We start from the raw sequence: 18,470 nt of genomic DNA, 5'->3' as shown, positions 1-18,470 counted from the left end.
ATGGATGGATATTGCCATAGACAGGTCGTGGCGCCAATTACAGGGGGCGTAGGCTGTTCGTCAATACAATGGGGTCTCTGGCTCTGCTCTGGATCTGGATGGGCTCTAGGACTTTAAGGGAGAGTAAGAATAGATAGGCGGGGCCTGATGCGCTAGCGCGGAGTAGGCGCGGCCTTCTCATGTTTGAAGGCCGAGTAGTTGAAGTCTTGCCCTTTGCGAGGGAGGAGTAGGCGGAGTCTTGCGCTGCGTCAGGTTCTTTCTGCCTAAAGGGGGATGAGTAGGCGGGGCGATACTGTCTGAGGTACATTGGGCGGGGTTTATTTCTCCGTGAGGGGAAGTGGGCGGTGCTTGCAGCTCAGTGAGGTGGCCGTGCTTTTTCTGGTAGCACTGGGTGTGAGGATGGACGCGCTGCGGGTTTCGGTTCTGCGGTGTTGGTGGCCGTTGCTCTGGCTGCTGGGGACGGTGCTGGTTCTGGGTGAGTTGGTTACCGTGACACCCGCCTAGGGGCGGCAGAGAGGTTCCCTTTGTTGTGCGATCCTACGCGGCCTAGGGAGGGAGGAAAGATGGCAGCAGCCGTACGGCACGGAAGGGGTCGCATGACCCTTGGACTTTGCGTAATATGAGTTACAGTAGGACCGCTTCTGGGTGTCCGGAGCCTTCCTCCCACGCGTGGGGGTCACAGCTGGTTAGTGGTGGGAGGCTTCTGGTATTCCAGCTGCGGTGGACTGCTACTCCCATGATTCTTGGCCAGTTTTAGGGGCTGTCCGTTATTAGGCCCTTGTTGCCCTCTCCCTTTTGTTATGTAGTAAATGCTTGTGCCTTTAACACTTTCTGCGTCAGGCTGTGTGCTTATAATAGGGAGGGGTCCCGGTCACATTAGTTTATGCTGTACCTGCCCTATCTGGGTAAGAGCAGTAATGGTTAATAGAGAGGCTTTGTGCAGAAGGTGGGCCTCCAGCACTAGAAGTTCACCTCCCATCATCCTCAGGCATTTCAAACGCTTAGCAATACTCCCCGGAGACCCATCAGAGCCGGAGGGATACATTCTGGGTGTTTTTGGGCCTAAATTATATTATTTGCCGGTATGGGGATGATTCTAGGCATATAAAGGGTTAATTCGTTTTTTTTGGGGGGGGTGGATTACAGGGATGCTGCAAAGTCAAGGTTATGACCGGCTGCGGACACGCTAAGGGAGCGTTACATGTATGTCTCTCCATACATGTTCTGCCAGTCTGCGATGGGTTAAAGTTTCGCTGACATACATTTATGCATGATGCCTTCATACGTGTGCTTTGTGTGTTGTGTGTACTTTCAGTAGGCCCCCCCATAACTGTGCAGCACTCAGAGCTAGATGCTCCATAATGGCTGGGAGACGAAAGCAGTTATTCCTCCCCGTGAGGCCTACCACTACTCATCTTCATTTAATTCAAGATGTCATCCCTTTATTGGCTACAACTGAAGTGTAATAGATTGCAAGCTCTTAAGACAACGCAGGACTATTCTTTATGCATATCACGCATATAATACTGATACCCAAGTATCGCGCAAGTCATGTATGTGGCTGCGTCTCCCGTTACATTAACCCTCCCCTGACGTAGGACTCAATTGGTTCAAGAGATCTAAATCATTTAACTGTTTATTATCCACACCATTCAAGCTGGTCTGAGAAGCTCGTGGGGTCTAACAGCTGGGTTTGCAGCTCCCCTGCAGGCTTCGTGAATAAGCCTCTGTGTGTATATATGTGTATATGTGTGTGTGTTGTAGGAAGAAGCGGCCGTTTCCTCCGCTGCACACGTAACGCGTGTCCGTTGCATGTTTTGCTCGCAGCTGTCGGTTCTCCCGGCTTCCTGCGGTTCATTGTTAACCGACCTAAAGTAACCCAAGCAGGAAGGCGGCTTTTACTACGTTGTCTCTTAGATGAAACCATTAAGTGATCCGGTCCCAGTACCGGTGTGATGTCCCGCGGCTGTTCCCGCACATCGTGTGTGTCTGGAGGGGCTATTGCTCTTTAATCTGCCCCCCCAGCCACCCCCCCCCCCCTCCAGCGAAACCTCCGCAGCAGGTTTCATGCGGGTTGGAAACAAAAGGAAAGCTCGGTCGTATCGGTGGAATTCCCTGTCTGCGAATTATTCTGTGAGGCCCCGGCGGCCCTGTATAGAGCATTAATAGATGGTATATATTGTTGTAGAATTGACTCCGGTCTCTGCTGGCTTTGGGCTGGCGGACGTGGATCGTGGATCCGGGATGGACACATCCAGGCCCTTCCTTCCTGAGAAGTTTGGTGAATTGTTTGGTGTTGGGGGTCTCGCAGACGCAGGGGGAGGAAATGTCTGAATCCTCAGTAACGCTGGAAATGTCGTTCCCACAATCCTCTTCTTCTTTCGCCGCTTGACTCGTCTGTTTTCGCTCTTTAGCGCTGCTTCGCTTCGTTTTGTCGTCTCTTTATATTGTGTTCCCAGAGAATATACTGCAGGGAGTAACGATGTCTACTGGGGGTCACAGAGCTCTTGTCGCGCAGGCTGAGATGCTGTTTGTCACGATAGAGACTGTCCCGGCAGATGGTTCTCGGCCCCATAAGCCAGCGGGGGGGGGGGGGCTACCTGTAATTAGCATGAGGCTGGGGTTATGATGCTGCTGTATGGGGCATAAATCATTAAGTAGAAACCCACAGCGTTTGGCAAAACATATAACCGTCTTCTATGGGCCTTTAACCCGCGCGACGCCAGCAGACGCTCTAGTGTGCATAGATACAGAGCGTCCGGCTCGTCAAAAGAAAAAAAAATAAAGACTTAAGATTCAGGAGCCGTATGCCTATCCCATGCGTGTTTAAATTCACTCGGCATTCTATGAGCTGCGTGTTTAATGAGCTGCGTGTTTAATGTTCTTTATGAATTCTCTTGATTTCACGTATTCAGGATTCTGACACTCAGGACCTGGAAGCCTCGTCAGCGGCAGCACTTGCTTCGCCGGCACCTTACGTGTTTTTTGAGGGGGGTCTTTTTGTGTATTTGGCTGTTTAACGCTTCGCTGTGTGGTGCCAGATGCCACCATCATGGTTTAGAATGGGATTAAGCATCAGGGTGGAGAAATATTTGTGCCGCTGATGCACTTTCGTGGTAACGTTACCCAGACGGGCCGCTTTACTGGCTTATTACGCAACGGCTTGCGGGGGATACCGCGCAGGCAGACACGGCCCTTATCTCTGAGGGGGGAGCTGACACCGAATATACGTAGGTAGCCAAGTAAAAGACTCTCTCTTCGTGTGGGTGGTCCCGACGACCCCCGGCTTTATCTCCAGCAGCAGCTCCCCGTGGATTCAAATACTCCTCACCCCTCTACCCGCCTCACCGCATCCCCAAATTCTGTGGCCTTCTAGATTAAAGAAGAATAGCCCGGATGTCATCGCGTTTCGCTTTCTCCCTGTTATAAAAGCGTTACGGAATCCGCAGGCGCCGTTAAATGGTTAAAGCTTTAGATGGAATGTATAGAAGTTACTTTACCGAGCGGGCTGTAGGAAAGTAATGCCTTTTCCAAGAGTATGACATCATATATTTTGGTTAAGCGCCAGCAGATTTTGTAGCGTTATTCTGATGAGAGAACAGGCATGGTGGGTTTTTGAGGGTCTCGGCTCAAGAGCTTACATTCTAAAGATTAAAAGTAGTGGTGTTAAGATATAGTGAGGCAGAAGGAGATGAGGGCTCTGCTTTTCCAGCCTGTTAATTACCCGCCATTTTTATTTTGTGTTGAGCGGTTTGTAGTTTTTGCCCCATAATGTTTTCAGGCGGCTGCATATCAGCTGTTTGTATGATTCTCACTCTGTTATCTGATCCCCGATCTACTAAACACCCCGACTTCTTATCATACTGCCTGTGGGGAACAATAGAATGCCTCAATTTTGATCACCCAGTCGGACTCTGACTAATGAAAGTCTCTGCTGCTCCAGGTCTGCAGATAAAGGGAGACGTTGTCGATGCGACCGACACCTCATAAAATGATTATTATAAGTGGTAAGCAAGCTTTCATTTGTTTTAACCTCTGCCTTTCCGTTGTGTTTGCAGCCCCTCGTGTTTCCGCGGTGGAGGTGTATGCGCCAGAAGAGTTGTTCGTAGAGTTTGATACGGAAGCCAGACTGCCGTGCACTTTCCGGTCGACGGAGGTGACCAGCTCCATGACGTTCGTGCTGTGGCAATACAAGCCTGAATCCGGAGGCAGCGACTTTGCACGGGTCAGTTAATGCTTCCCTTGAATTAAGCCGGAGGGCGGATGGGGAGAGATCGGGGAACAATGCAAAAAAAATAGCAAAATTTTCTATAAAATGAACACGTGTGAATCACGGCGGGGCTTTGCGTGTTTGGAATTGGGAAGGCCGAAGAGGTCCCTTCCACTTAACGCAATAATTACTCTCTAGTAGGTTAAGCAAATACCTCTTTATTCTTTCATCTGAAGATTGAATCGCAAATAAGAAGTTTATTTGCTATGGCAACAACCTACGTGTGCCGGGAAGTCTCACTGGAAGAGAGCAATTTCTTTTTATAAAGTGGAATCTTAAATAAAATAGTTCTGCCCGGCACATATAACAAATCTTGTTTTTTTTTTTGTTACAGCAGATATCAAGTTGTGTAATTTTTTGCTGGTGCTATGGATTTCATTAGCTTACGCACGTACACTATGAAAAGGTGCTGAAAAGATACAGAATAATATTGGGGTACTTGGGAAGAGAGGGTCCAGCGTGCTCTAGGAACGTGTTGGGATGTTATTGTAGATTATTGTTCCAGCTCCGTTTTAAAATTGAATGCATATCGGGGTCTGTTTTTCACAGACTCCAGTGGATTTGGCCCTCCATAACACTGCTCCCCAATAATACCCCCATAACACTGTGTCCCCCCCATACATTTCTTCCCTCATAAGCAAATGCTCTCCTACCCGATCCCTACGTTCTTCCCGTGGGCCAAGGCTCTCCTCCTCGCTCATCACCTCTTCCTTTTCCCGTCTACAAGGTTTCCCTCGGCTGCCCCCATATCTCTGGAATCTACTCCCACCCAACCTTCAGCTTTCACCCTCCCTCCTGACATTCAAGAAACTTAATAATCCATACACCTTTCTTTTATCATTCTAATGATATGTTATTGTTCATACACATTTTTTATTTATAGTGAAGTCTTATCCAAGGTTGGCTCCAAAACAATCTGTGTTTTTGTTCTCAACACCACATCCAGCGTTCCTGTTTAGTGTGCCGTCTACGCTGGGTTATGGAAAACATCATCCTTTGAAACTACATTTTTGTGCTATCTGTCCTTGAGAACGAAAGGCCCTCTGTGTGCTAAACAGACTGCGGATGCCGTCTATAATTACAGGGAGATAATACATCACTGTCCTGTCCGACATTTCATCCTTATATCTGAAGCCGTTTGAACAATTCTGGGTGTTTCCTGCTGAAGTCAGCGAACCGCTTTCCCTTTATTCAGACTGTATCAATGCCAAGTAGATCTACTGTTTGATTCTTGTCTTGTGATTGGGTCTTTAAAACGCCTTTCTTTTCGTTGTGTGATTTACACCTAATCCTCCTTCCTGCAACCCCGCGTATCATTTTTAATCTGTAAACCTGAGACGGGGTGGGGGGGGTGAGTTCCTACGCAGTCGTATGTGACCCACAAAAAAACTAAATCCACGTCCCAGGCAGGAAATCTTTGAGACTGAATCCTCCAAGTAGCTTGAAGAAAACGCCAGACCAAAGGGTGGCCAACAAGACTACGCTCCTTAAATGCACACAGAGCCAAGACCTGAACCTTCGGAGTAGAAGAGGAGAGGCCTTCAGAAAATCTCTAGACGTCCAAAATTTGTCCACTGCCGGTGGAGCCATTCCTCTGACGCCATGAAAAGATCTTCCGGATCTTTGTGTGCTTAACAGAAGTAGTCTTCTTACGACTCCGTAAAATGGTCTTAACTACACTAAAAGAAAGACCATGACTGGTTAGCAATCTCCACTGAACATCCAAGCCAACAATTTAAGATAAATCGGGCTGGGATGCAAGACTGGACCCAAATGGAGCGGGGATTTTCTGTCTGAAAATGTAGTCTGAAGCGCTATAATACAGACCTCAGATCACAGTACCACAGGTTTTTTTGGGGGGGGGGCACGGTGTCACAAGTAAAAGCCCAAGTGACAGAATCTCCAGGGCGTACTTTAAAGATTAGGGCTGCCCCCTCGGGAATCAGAGACCTGACTGCTGAGCAAAAGATGACCCGTCCTGTGCAGTGAGCCCTCCCAAGCTCCTATAGAGGAGAAACCCCTCCGAGGATCTGATGAAAACGGAGGTAACCTCCTGGCAAAGGAAGGAAACGGAGTACGCCAGGAGAGCTCTTGGGGTATTTAACCATTTCTGTCCTGCCGAGGAAGAGTTATAGCAAGGGAAAAACTAGCTTAGGAAGGTGGGAGTTTTAGTTCAGCCACAGCTGGAAAACGTCTTTCAATTGCACAAGTCTATGGGGAAAGATGGCTGACTGCCAGATTACTGCATTGCATTGGAGATGCCTTTCATACAAGGGCAGTGGCCACATGGACAGTCATTAAAACACCAAGAGAATAAACAGTCTAGATCAGACCTGGGCAAAGCACGGCCCGCGGGCCACATCCGGCCCGCTGAATAGCTCGGACCGGCCCGCAAAGAGTGTCCTGGTGACTCACCAATGAGTCCGGTGTCCCCCCCCGCCCCGGTCACTTACCTTAAACTCCTGTGTTGGAAGCGTTTGTCTCGGGTGCCGGCGCTTTACGCTGGGCGCCGGCATATGACGTCAGACGCCGGCGATCAGCAGTGAAGCGCCGGCACCCGAGACAAACGCCTCACGCTTCCAACACAGGAGTTTAAGGTAAGTGACCGGGGCGGGGGGGGAGATCCTGAGAAGGGGGGGTTAGGGAGTTAGAGGGGAGATACTGAGAAGGGGGGGTTAGGGAGTTAGAGGGGAGATACTGAGAAGGGGGGGCTAGGGAGTTAGAGGGGAGATACTGAGAAGGGGGGTTAGGGAGGGAGGTCTTACTGTGTGTGTGTGTCTTACTGTGTGTGTGTGTCTTACTGTGTTTGTGTGTGTGTGTCTTACTGTGTGTGTGTGTATCTTACTGTGTCTGTGTGTGTCTTACTGTGTCTGTGTGTGTCTTACTGTGTCTGTGTGTGTCTTACTGTGTCTGTGTGTGTCTTACTGTGTCTGTGTGTGTCTTACTGTGTCTGTGTGTGTCTTACTGTGTCTGTGTGTGTCTTACTGTGTCTGTGTGTGTCTCACTGTGTCTGTGTGTATCTTACTGTGTCTGTGTGTGTCTCACTGTGTCTGTGTGTGTCTCACTGTGTCTGTGTGTGTCTTACTGTGTCTGTGTGTGTCTCACTGTGTCTGTGTGTGTCTTACTGTGTCTGTGTGTGTCTCACTGTGTCTGTGTGTGTCTTACTGTGTCTGTGTGTGTCTCACTGTGTCTGTGTGTGTCTCACTGTGTCTGTGTGTATCTTACTGTGTCTGTGTGTGTCTCACTGTGTCTGTGTGTCTTACTGTGTCTGTGTGTGTCTTACTGTGTCTGTGTGTGTCTCACTGTGTCTGTGTGTGTCTCACTGTGTCTGTGTGTGTCTCACTGTGTCTGTGTGTGTCTCACTGTGTCTGTGTGTGTCTTACTGTGTCTGTGTGTGTCTTACTGTGTCTGTGTGTGTCTTACTGTGTCTGTGTGTGTCTTACTGTGTCTGTGTGTGTCTTACTGCGTGTGTCTTACTGTGTTCATAGCTTATTCAGTTATTGTAATAAATATTTTAGCCCATTTTTTAGCTCAAAATATTTTTTCCTTTTTTTTCTCCTCTAAAATCTAGGTGCGTCTTATCAGCAGGTGCGTCTTATAGAGCGAAAAATACGGTATGCACTCCGAAGCCTTGTTCATTTTGTTCACTTCTGTGCTGTGCTAATAGTTATTCAGGCCTTACTTATTCAAGCACCTCTACCAATGACGTAGGCTTGAATAACTTTATTAAACAGCACATAAGTTAACAAAATGGACAAGGCTTCGGAGTTTGTAGTTTGTAGAGGTCTGGCCCTCTAAAACCATTCCAATTTCTCATGTGGCCCCATGGGAAAATTAATTGCCCACCCCTGGTCTAGATAAACTAGATACGCCGGTCAGTTGCTGAGCTGCCTCCTCTTATTTTCCTTGTTTTAGATTTTGTATTACACAAGCGGGACAACCTTCTCCGAGGAAGAACAGTTCAAAGGTAGGATCTCCTGGGCCGGCGACCTCAATAAGAGAGACGCTTCCATCAAGATACAGAACATGCAGTTCAAGGACAACGGGACCTACGAGTGCGCGGTCGTCAACCCACCTGACCTCAAGGGTTCACCGAAACGGATAAAAGTGCGGGTTGTGGAGAAAGGTAAATGAATCTCAACCTTTTCTGTAAACGTCTTTGCGTTTATTTGCATCTTTCTATAAAACGCATTAATGTGACTGTTGTAATTTTGTTGGCGTGTTCCACGTGGCTTGCGGGTGCAGTATTAATGTTGTTGATCTGTGTTGACGTTGGAGGAGTAGCCCGGTGCAGTGGTTCCAAAATACAGATTTTTAGCACAAGACAGGAGGCTTCATATTATGCTATAAACTTCCTTTACGACTCCCAATAGCGGCAAAGAAAAAACTATACAGCTACTGATCTCCAACGCACCAATAACATTACAACAGAGTGGATTTAAAGCCCCCGTAAGCCCCCTTTTCTTTGCTGCTCCCGGAAAGATAAGTGCTCTCACATTTTTATTTTAAAACATTATTGTAACTTTTATGCGCTTTATGCTACATATTTGTTTGTCTGTCGCTGCAGATATTTGTCTCTTGCTACCTTACTGTGTCCCGCTCTGGGGTAGCGGCTGCGTCTGCTCGTAGGTCTCACTAGCTTCATCTCTGTATCCGTTTCTTTCAGCAGCAGTCGTGGGGCCTTTGCGGCCTTCATTTTCAATGTCAATTTCCTTTGTTTATTTCCGGGTGAAATGGACATTTCTCCCGGGTCGTTTTATAGTTGTAAACACAAAAAATACAATATTTATATACAAAATAAATATAAATATATCTATATATTCTATTTATTACATATATTAAATGATTTAATTGGAATATTTCCTATAAATGTACACTGAAGGATTCTTCTTATAAGGACGCTTGTCCTGTATCTCCTGGAAGGGAGAATAATTCATGTTATACAGACGTGCCGTTTAAAACTTTTATGGAGACATTGGTGTCAAAGTCACTCTCCAGATCTATGCATTCGGCCGTGTCGGCTGTGTCGGAAATGATTGCCAAGTCCTTATCTATGGCTTTAAACACTTCTGAGAGTCCCTTGAGGGGAAATGGTGCTCCAGGGATTTCCCAAAGCCGTGTTATTGGGAATAATGCCAAAACGGGGAATCTAGCCAGGCGAAGCCTTACAGGAAAAGGAGACGTTATGACCGCCCCGCTGTCCCCATTAAAGAAAACGCCAGGCTAACATTATATAGAGCCCCGCAGCACCAAGAAGATTCCGACTCCCTCCGGCCATGGAGCTGGATTGAGGAGTGTCTCAAAATCGGTTATAAATCTGAAAAAAATATCAGATATTTCTTTAGTTCCTATGGGAAGGAGTTGAGTATCAGATTGCTTGTCTACCTTTTGGCCTCGTCGCATTTCACAAAAATGGTGAAACCTGCGATTTTGAGAGGCGGAGGGGTAAAGACGATGATTTTGGACGATGTTCTCAGAATGTCTGAAACTGAACATTTGAACCTATTACATACAAGTGGACAATATCTTCACGTGCTTAGGATTCTTCAGCAGCTTAAAAAAAAAAAGTCCATGGTGATTCCTTAAACCCAACTAGAATTTGCAGGTTCTGAGATGTATGGATCTGGTCCCTCTATCTTTCGAAGCAAGAAAATAACTCCTTTGGTGGCTGAAACATGTACCAGCTATTCCAGATCTAGCCATAGAGTCAGACCCCGGTCGTCTAGGTTGTGGAGCGCGATGCGGTACGCGAGAGACGGGTGGAAAATGGTCCTTTCAGGATTCTGATCTTCGCGATAATTGTCTAGAACTACCGATGGGATCTTTCGCCAAAGGCGGCATGAATTGTTGCATTTTGCTGAAGATGAACAATCTTTCAGCAGTTCGATTATTTTGGTGGCACAAATTCATCTTTAACGGATTTGGCAAACATTTTCTGGCATTTCTGGTTGGATTGAGGAACTACCATCCAAGCAGAAAACCTACCTGGCCTCCCGAATACAATCGTGGGCTGGACGCCTAAAATATTTCCACGCGGACCCGTCTGCCTTCCCAGGTTCTTCAGCCGGAGGGCAGGTCCAGAAGCTCCCGCAGTGGATGTTTTTCTTCATGGTTGGTCTCGAGGAATAAACTACTCCTTCCGGCCACTCTTTGATTCCCAGAGTTCTTCCCGTGATCAGAATGTTTATTCTCATAACTCCGGTTTTGGCAAACTCAACCGCGGTATCCCACTCTGGAGTTGAGTATAGACTTTCCTCGACTAATCCCGTCGTTCCAGGGCCACCTACTCAATCCTCTGTTCTCAGACATCCCTGGACTTGTCGCACGTTCTGCTTGCATGGGTGCTTTCAGTCGGAAGAATTTCAACATCGGCTATGGACGTATCGGACATCTGAGTGCCAGGACTGCTTATGGAGCCGGTCTAGCTGGTGCTTGTCCCGTTCAGGCAGACGTGGAAAGGCTTGTAGAACCGTTAATTTATATCTTTTACTGCTCTTTCTGCAGGATAGGTTTTAGTGGATTCCTTTCCCGTTGGGAAACATCCATTGATATGTCGGGTTACGAAGTGAATTAAACGTAAGAATCCTCCGATGCCTAAATATCTAGACGAGGGATGTTAAGTTGTTCGCTTAATCATTGTTCGCAAAACTCGTCATGCTTTTATCTCTAATCTTGTGCAAACGTGTTTCGGATGTCCGTGCGCTGGATGTTCACGATAGATCTTTTGATCCTTGCAGTGTCACGTTTACTAAAAGAAAAACTTGGGCTATCTGCATTGATTGATGTCTGCTTTTAAGTATGCATGTGGCACTATGAAGCCTCCTGTCTTGTGATAAAATTGAGCGTTTTTTTTTTGTTTGTTTTTTGATGGATTTATAGAAAACAAAATCCTGACCTACAGAAACTGTCCAAATTATAGCAGAAACTAAAAATAAGTAATGTCACACACTGTCTTCTGTAAATAGGGAAATAAATGGCAGCGGCTCGTTGGCTTTTTTCAATTTTCTGATTCATTCTGATTTATTTATTTATTTTTATTATTTTTTTACACAGAAAATCTTCCGGGGTCCAACGTTCCCCTTCTGGTTGGGATCATTTGTGGAGTCATCGGCTTTCTTCTCCTGGTTGCCATCCTAACGTTTACAATCGTCATCTGCAAGAAGAAAAGATCAAGGAAGGCCTACAAGGGGTAAGATGGGAATTTTCAACTTGCCCCCCTTGCAAAAAAAAGATAAGCGGGACTGGTCTGACAGAGCGTTTTATCCACGTTTAACTCTCTAATGCGATAAGATAATTCCGCTAGCCGACCAGCCTATTTTTTAATTTTTTTGCCTGAGGCATCCGGTCGCGGCTTACTTTACTGAATCTGAGTCCCATCAACGATATTTGGCCCGATCAGGGCGTATCGAACGCTTTTTATCCCTGTTTTATAGCACATTATTAGGCCTCTGTAGGGAATGATCGTGTGTTACTGTATTCCCTTCCCCAGACTGCAGACTCCTGTGTCCCTAAATGTCTACCGGCGTTCTCTCCGCAGCTAGGAGATTTTGTAGAGGGGGTATGTGTGGCTGGGTTTTGCCCCCTCACCCCTTTTATATCCTTGTGAAGGTAAAGCGTGTGTGAGGTTTTTTTGCATGTAGTGAGGACATTTGGGTTCTTCTCACGCCTCGGGGAAATCCGATTTAAAATCCCGCTTTGGTCTCTAATAATCTGCAGTTTTCATATAACCTCAGATGTTGTGTTTTGTGAACCCCCTGCAGATGAGATTTGGGGGGTCTTATGCATGGCATTTGATTTTCCTTCCCCCTCTATGGATCTCACTGCTCCTAATCATTTGTTTTCCTTAACACAGTTTGCATGAAATTAGAGACTTTCTGCTCTTCATATCTTCATCCTCTTACAAATGTGATTTTTGAGATAGCCTAGAACAGTAGTCTAGGCTATTGCAGCAGATTCAACAAGCCTCATATGGCCGTATAATGGATGCTTCCCTATGTACCGGCCGTACTGGCCCTTATAAACATGGAGTACGTGACGGTGCTGTCAGATTAAGCCATGTTTTATAGGGTAACGCCATGGTAACCCCGAGCTCTGGGGTTAACACATGTTTGGGCGTTCCGCTCAAAGCTTACCGTCTTGAGACTGTGGCCCTAATCGGTGCCGCTCGGGAAGCGTTCCTATACAAGCGTATTTATGTTTAATCTCTATCTTCTTTTACAGACTCCTCTCTTAATTCTAAAGTCACATTTTCTTTAGGCTTTACCGCTCCTTTACGTACCGAGGAAGTACGTTTGTAACCGGTGCATGTGACCTGCCGCGTCTCTATCATGGTAACTCGGGAGGCTGCTATCCCACGGCTTCCCATGTAATCTTATAAAGCTCTCCTCCGTGTCCTGTGCTAACACGCTAGCTTGCCGTGTGCTCCGAACGCCTCGCTTCCGCTCTGATAACGTGCGTCCTTGGTGTGTGTGTGTGTGTGTGTCCGTGTGCTTAAAAGAAATATCTTTTAAAGGTTTTTTTGCATGAGCCAAATTGAAATATTTTAATGGCTGGTTACCAGGACGTCCCGTTAAAAGGTACGAGACGGAGAAATGGTTCAAGAAATCAAGTTGTTCATAATTTCTGTTCTCAAGTGGAAATAAAGGAACTCCATGGCGTTTAAGGCGACAGTTTGTCACCCGATGGAAAAACGGTGTGATTCAGGATGGGGCTCCCTGTCGCTCCAGAACTGGGTTTAAAAGGTTTTTTGAGATACTGAAGCTGCTTAGCAACAGAGTCATGTCAGTCTTCCAAAGCTCTTCCTCCTGTATTACCGTATTGGCTCGAATATAGGCCGCACTTTTTTCCCCCACTTTAAGACTTTAAAGTGGGGGTGCGGCCTATATTCGGGGTCTAGCGGGCAGGCAGCGGGGTTAGGATACAGATCCCCCGCAGCGGTGCAGGGGACCTGTATCCTACTGTCTGATACACCCAGACAGCGTCCCCTGCCAGCACTTCCCACGGGGGGGGGGGTGCCGGCACGGGAGGTTGTCTAAGCGCATCGTGCGGATGCGTTTTACCTCTGAACCCCCCCCCCGGACTTACCGGAGCAGACTCCCGGGTGTCTTGCGGGGTCGGCGGGGGACATCTACGCAATACAACTTCCGGTGCCGGATGTGCCGGCACCGGAAGTTGTATTGCGTAGATGTCCCCTGCCGGCCCCGCAAGACACCCGGGAGTCTGCTCCGGTAAGTTGGGGAGGGGGGGGGCAGAGGAGGACAGTGGTAGCATATCTCGGGGAGGGAGGACAGTGGCAGCATATCTCGGGGGGCTGGGGGGGACAGAGTGGCAGCATGTTTTTTTGGTGCTTTTTTAAAGAAAAAAACTTTTTCTTTAAAAAAGCACCAAACTTTTAGGGTGCGGCCTATATACGGGGGCGGCCTATATCCGAGCCAATACGGTACTTCACAGCTGTCTGACCTCCTAGAATCACTGCCAGTCCCCTTTAAACCAATAGGCTTTCACGCAAACTCCCCTTCCGTGATGTCAGAACGCAGGGCAGTGCAGAGGGAACCAATTAAAAACGTACATTATTTTATACAGGCGCAGGACACAATTTAAGGACTGAGGAAAGTTGGGGGGGGTGGAACAGAAGCTTTAAGCGAACATTAAGCAAATATATCTACGATCCAGTTTAATCATATAAAGAAAGGAAGACTTGTTTTTTTTTTTTTATCGCTTTGTGTTGTAACCTATCAGTGCCTGCTTTCATGTCATGTGACAGCTAAGCATTCCCGAAAAAAAATTATTAAAGGATTGTTCCTGGGAATAGTCCAGGGAGCGACCCTTCTTCCGCTACTCCTGGTATTCAGCGGAGGGGGTAGAATAAGTCCATGGGTGAGGTACATTGATTTTCGATGTTTAGACTTATTGCCCCGTTTAACATGTAAATTCCAAAAAGCGAGGGGAAAAATGTTTTTAATTATTAATCGGCTTATTAAAGGCATCAAGCAGAATTCCTCGAGTATCATGTTGGCCACATCGGCCATGTTTAATAGTTATATCTGCAAATTAATCTTAATGATTAAACTATACATTATGCAGGGCTTACATTCTAAAAATATATTGATGACAGTGCTGCATATACCGTTTATAATATATAGTAGACCATTTTCCTGCCCTAGGTTTCACCATGGAGCGGTCCAGGCCCCTAGTGCGCCCCTAGGCTGCTATAATGCCTATTAAATCCCTGGTGTTTTTATTTAAATCCCCCCCCCCCGTTTTTGTAATTCATTTTATGTTCCGTGTTCTCCCATTTGTTTTTTCATGGTTTTGTTGTGTGTTTTATTCATATTTTGTTTGTTTTTATTGTTTTTCTATAATTTTTCTCCGTTCTTCCATCCATGTGTTGCTGTTGAATCGTGTCCGTGTGCTTGTCCTGCTTCCCGCAGCAGCTGCAGCACCACCGAGAGCTTGATGACCCCCGTCAAGCAGCCGCCACGCAAATCTACCTCTGACCCGGAGGCTATGGTTACCCCCATACCCTCTGGAGCCCTTCAGGTAAATGCACAGATCGAATGGAGTGGGGGCTGAGATCTGCATGTGCAGGAATGATACATTAACGGTGCGCGTTAATAGCCCCACGAACACCTCCTTAGTGCACTCTTATCAATGTTTCCACATACCCTCCTGTGTTGCTTCAGACGTTTGGAGGAGGATTTTATGCCTTGAAAGTCTAATGCTTTTGTTTATATAGGATTAGCGTGTGTATGTGCGTGTGTATGTACGTGTGTGAATGTAAGGGATGTGCACTGATAAAAAAACAAAAAAAAACAGTTTAGTGATGAAGGCCGTAACATTCTCCAAAGTGTTCGCATCTATGCGGCAGTCGGGAAAGCTACACTTCGCTTATCGAAGTGATCGGACGGGGAGACGAAGTCGCCGTCTCCGCTTCACCTGGTTGTCAAGTGATTGGAAAAGTGCGACGACCCAAATCCTGCTTTTGGCTGCAGCTTGTGGAGATACGCCGTCCTCCGACCTCCCGATTCCCTCCGCAGAGCCCCGGCTGCTTCATAACTCCAACTTTTGAGAATAAACACCATCATGTGGTCAGCGTCTTGTCTCCTCCTCCCCTCCCCCCTTGCCTTCGATGCGTCGAGACACCATAGTCAGCTGAGAAATTTTTTTTTTCCTATCACTCTGCTGGTCGGAGGTTTACGTGACAAACCACCCAAATACCCCAACGTATTTCCACGACGACTTCTTATCTCGGATCCCATAAACGCCCAAACCTTGTCTAAACAGAACTACTTAACGATTTCTACATTTTTATGCCATTCCCGGTGCTCAGTGGAACCATCTTTCTGTTTTGTTTAGTGAACCGTGAGCTCCTACGCAAATTTCTTGTGAGAAACGAGAATGTGTAATCGAGCTTCCAGCTTCTGATGTATTTCTAAGCCTCTTTCCCCTGCCATGTGTTGCAAGAGGTTAATATCTGCCTTCACTTATTGGCGATCTTCAGCGGATACATCGCCCCCCCCCGGCCCTCTCACTTCTCTAAAATCTTCCTCTGACCCCTATACAAGTTCCCTTATCCCTGAAGCTTGATTGGCTCTGAGCTGCTCGGGGTCAACGCATCGGCAGTCAAATGACTGAACGGGATTTTTCTGGACACCTTTCCTGAAGCGGGGGGGGGGGATTTGTGAACGTATAGAAACGGCGGACGCGAGTTTTCTGTTTTTATTGTTTCGGTAAGCGAGTCTCGTGATTACTTCCTCCTTTAACAGGGAACTTCTGAATCTGACGACTTCTCTAAACGTAACTATTTCCAATGCTTACAAAATGCGAGCAAACCTTCTAAATCCATAAAGCTCGTACGTTATATATCGCCTTTATATTCCTAAATGGGGAAGCTCCTTAATGTTACCGGGATTCCTTAATCAAAGCAATCCAGAAAAATATAACGCTGGGACTAGGCTACTCTAATAACTCACGAGATTCACTCAGGATCACAGCTTAGTCCGTCTCGGGGCAATGTCGGTCATTTTAAGGCATTATTTGTTTCTGCCTGGCAACTTAACGTAAAAGTGTCGGTGTAATGAGAAAATAGAGAATTACTCGAGATGCGATGTCGGCTCGGTGATGTTCTGCAGATCTGTTTGCGGCCGTCGTGTTATAAACCCTTCTTTATTGGGCTCCTGATGTGTGGTTGAGGACTTTTGCGTATGTGAGGCGTCTGCACCGCCGATGGTAGGAGACCGGAAAATAAACACTTCCTGACATGCACTCCGCGTAAAAACAAACGGCAGAAACAATAGATTCATCGGCAAGGTCAACGCCGCCTGTGGCTTCAAACTGAGACGATACTAAAGGCGTTTGTGGGTGACGGAGCCGGCAAATCATTTAAAATCATTTCCTCGGAAGCTCTCCTGTTCCAAAAGACGTGAATCTTGGGGCAAACTTTTGTTAGTAATTTTAAAGGTGTGGGGGGGTGTCCCCCCCCCCCTATTTATATCAGGTTATAATGTAATGCAGAGTTTCAGGCTACATTTTGGAAGGGTTTTTCTTGTCTTTTAATTAGTGGGATGCCAGAAAATGTGCCGGCTGGCGTGTCCCTTTAACTGGCCCGAGCATCATCGGAGTAAGGACGAGTTCATACGTTATCGCTCTAGCTGTCGTTACCCAGGAACTTTAATTGTTGTAAGGTCCCAAAATAATTATGTTTCCTCTTTTTAGGGGCCAGTGATATACGCCCAACTGGATCACTCCGGGACGACAAGCAACCAGATCAAGAAATCTGAAACGGTTGTGTATTCGGACATCCGACGGATCTGCTGAGTTCCCCGACTCCAGAAGTCTGACCTATGGCGAGAGAAAAAAAAATCTAACTTTAAATATATATGGAACTGGAATCGCTTGAAGCGAATGTCCCCCATCCCCCAGCCACGTGTAGCCTTTATACTCAGGACCAATGCATGTGATTGCCGAAGTCTGTATCGTAAAGCGAGATGCGTCGTGGAGTGTGAACGGGGGGGCTGGCCGCACCAGGCAAAAGGTCGTGGGTTCCTGAGGCGCCTCCAACCATAAAACGTTTAAATGTCTGCTTCGGAAGAAAATCATCACAGAAGCCTCTTCTAATTGACTGGGTCCGGCGGGCAGCCCCTATCGGAACAAATTGCTGACTTTCACCCCAAATACTGCCTGTTTTTTTTGGGGGGGGGTCGTCTTTTAATTCGCTTGAATTGCTACAAAATACTATGGGATCAAAATTAACACATTTTACTTCTGTGCTGTTAGATGTTAGCAATACCTGGGTAAGTCCCGGCTTACACCGCTGTGCCACGTATCGCAAAGGGAGGATTGAAATAATCTTTAGCATGCGTACCTTTCTCGAAGGAAGTCGCTCGTCATCCATTCTATATTAAAATATCCCGCAGGCGATGTGGGTATGTTTGAATATAAACGCAATCTATAAGCCCACTGCCTGCTCCCAGTTGGGATTGGGATTTAAGTTACTTGTGACGCATGTGCCTATGGTTGTTGATGGTGTCTCGTTTACACGCGTGTTTATGCCAATAGGCCGGGCCTTGCTTGTGCTGCTTTAATTCTAGTGAAGAATGCGCTTTGTTCCATGGCCACCTGTGGACGGACCCCGGTGTTCTCTTCATCCGTATATAACACGGTGCGTTTATCCCCCCCTGGCAGCACTCCTGATGTATCTTAACATGTATATAAGAAGGAGAGAATCCTAAGCGTTGCGTTTCGGGAGACGTTATCCTTTTAAATAATCCTCGGCCCCCCAGAGAGGGGGGGGGTTCTCCTCCTTTGGCGATATGGTACAGATGGATTTAAAACACTACATTTTGTATATAATTTTATTTAATCTGATTCAGAGACCAATCCTGCATGCCTGAGTGCGCTTTTGCCATATTTTTTTATAGTATATTTTTAAAAATGAATACTGGAATGGCGGGGGATGGGGGACCCATCTTTCAGGTTCGGGAAGGAGGCTGCTGAAGTGGCTGATTAGCTGGTCAAACTGGAACCCATCATCTCCATCTTTTGCTTGAATACTTCTTCAGTACTTTTTTTTTTCCCCAGCTGGGGGTGTTGGGAGTTGTTGCCCAACCTCTCAGACCTCAATACCAGGGTTACTGGTTTTAGATCCTTGGCTGGACTTCTCGGTAACGACAGGTTATACATATAAATTAATTATATCTGC

At 46.7% G+C, this 18,470-nt stretch overlaps 1 protein-coding gene across 2 annotated transcripts; it reads left to right on the top strand.

Annotated features, from left to right (window-relative positions):
- The first annotated feature begins 337 nt into the window (after nucleotides 1-337).
- MPZL1 (myelin protein zero like 1) lies at nucleotides 338-17,523 on the top strand. 2 transcript variants are annotated; one of them, XM_053455500.1, is made up of 6 exons: nucleotides 338-475; nucleotides 4,059-4,225; nucleotides 8,186-8,396; nucleotides 11,324-11,459; nucleotides 14,704-14,809; nucleotides 16,985-17,523. In XM_053455500.1, the coding sequence occupies exons 1-6, from the start codon at nucleotides 400-402 to the stop codon at nucleotides 17,084-17,086; spliced, it is 798 nt and encodes a 265-aa protein (XP_053311475.1). In that variant the 5' UTR covers nucleotides 338-399; the 3' UTR covers nucleotides 17,087-17,523. The 2 variants fall into 2 exon arrangements, with proteins under 2 accessions (XP_053311475.1, XP_053311474.1); XM_053455499.1 differs by having other exon boundaries at nucleotides 14,701-14,809; nucleotides 16,985-17,522.
- The last annotated feature ends 947 nt before the right edge of the window (nucleotides 17,524-18,470 follow it).

Source organism: Spea bombifrons, chromosome 2 (assembly GCF_027358695.1).
Source record: "Spea bombifrons isolate aSpeBom1 chromosome 2, aSpeBom1.2.pri, whole genome shotgun sequence".
Lineage (NCBI taxonomy): Eukaryota > Metazoa > Chordata > Amphibia > Anura > Pelobatidae > Spea > Spea bombifrons.
Note: the sequence above shows the minus strand (reverse complement) of the source record. Positions and strands in the feature narration are given on the sequence as shown.

Excerpts from the sequence above, each read along its gene's own strand:
- MPZL1 (XM_053455499.1), top strand. The coding sequence starts at position 400 with ATGGACGCGCTGCGGGTTTCGGTTCTGCGGTGTTGGTGGCCGTTGCTC. Across the intron at positions 4,226-8,185 it reads GAGGCAGCGACTTTGCACGG|ATTTTGTATTACACAAGCGG; the intron begins GTCAGTTAATGC and ends TCCTTGTTTTAG. Across the intron at positions 14,810-16,984 it reads TACCCTCTGGAGCCCTTCAG|GGGCCAGTGATATACGCCCA; the intron begins GTAAATGCACAG and ends TCCTCTTTTTAG.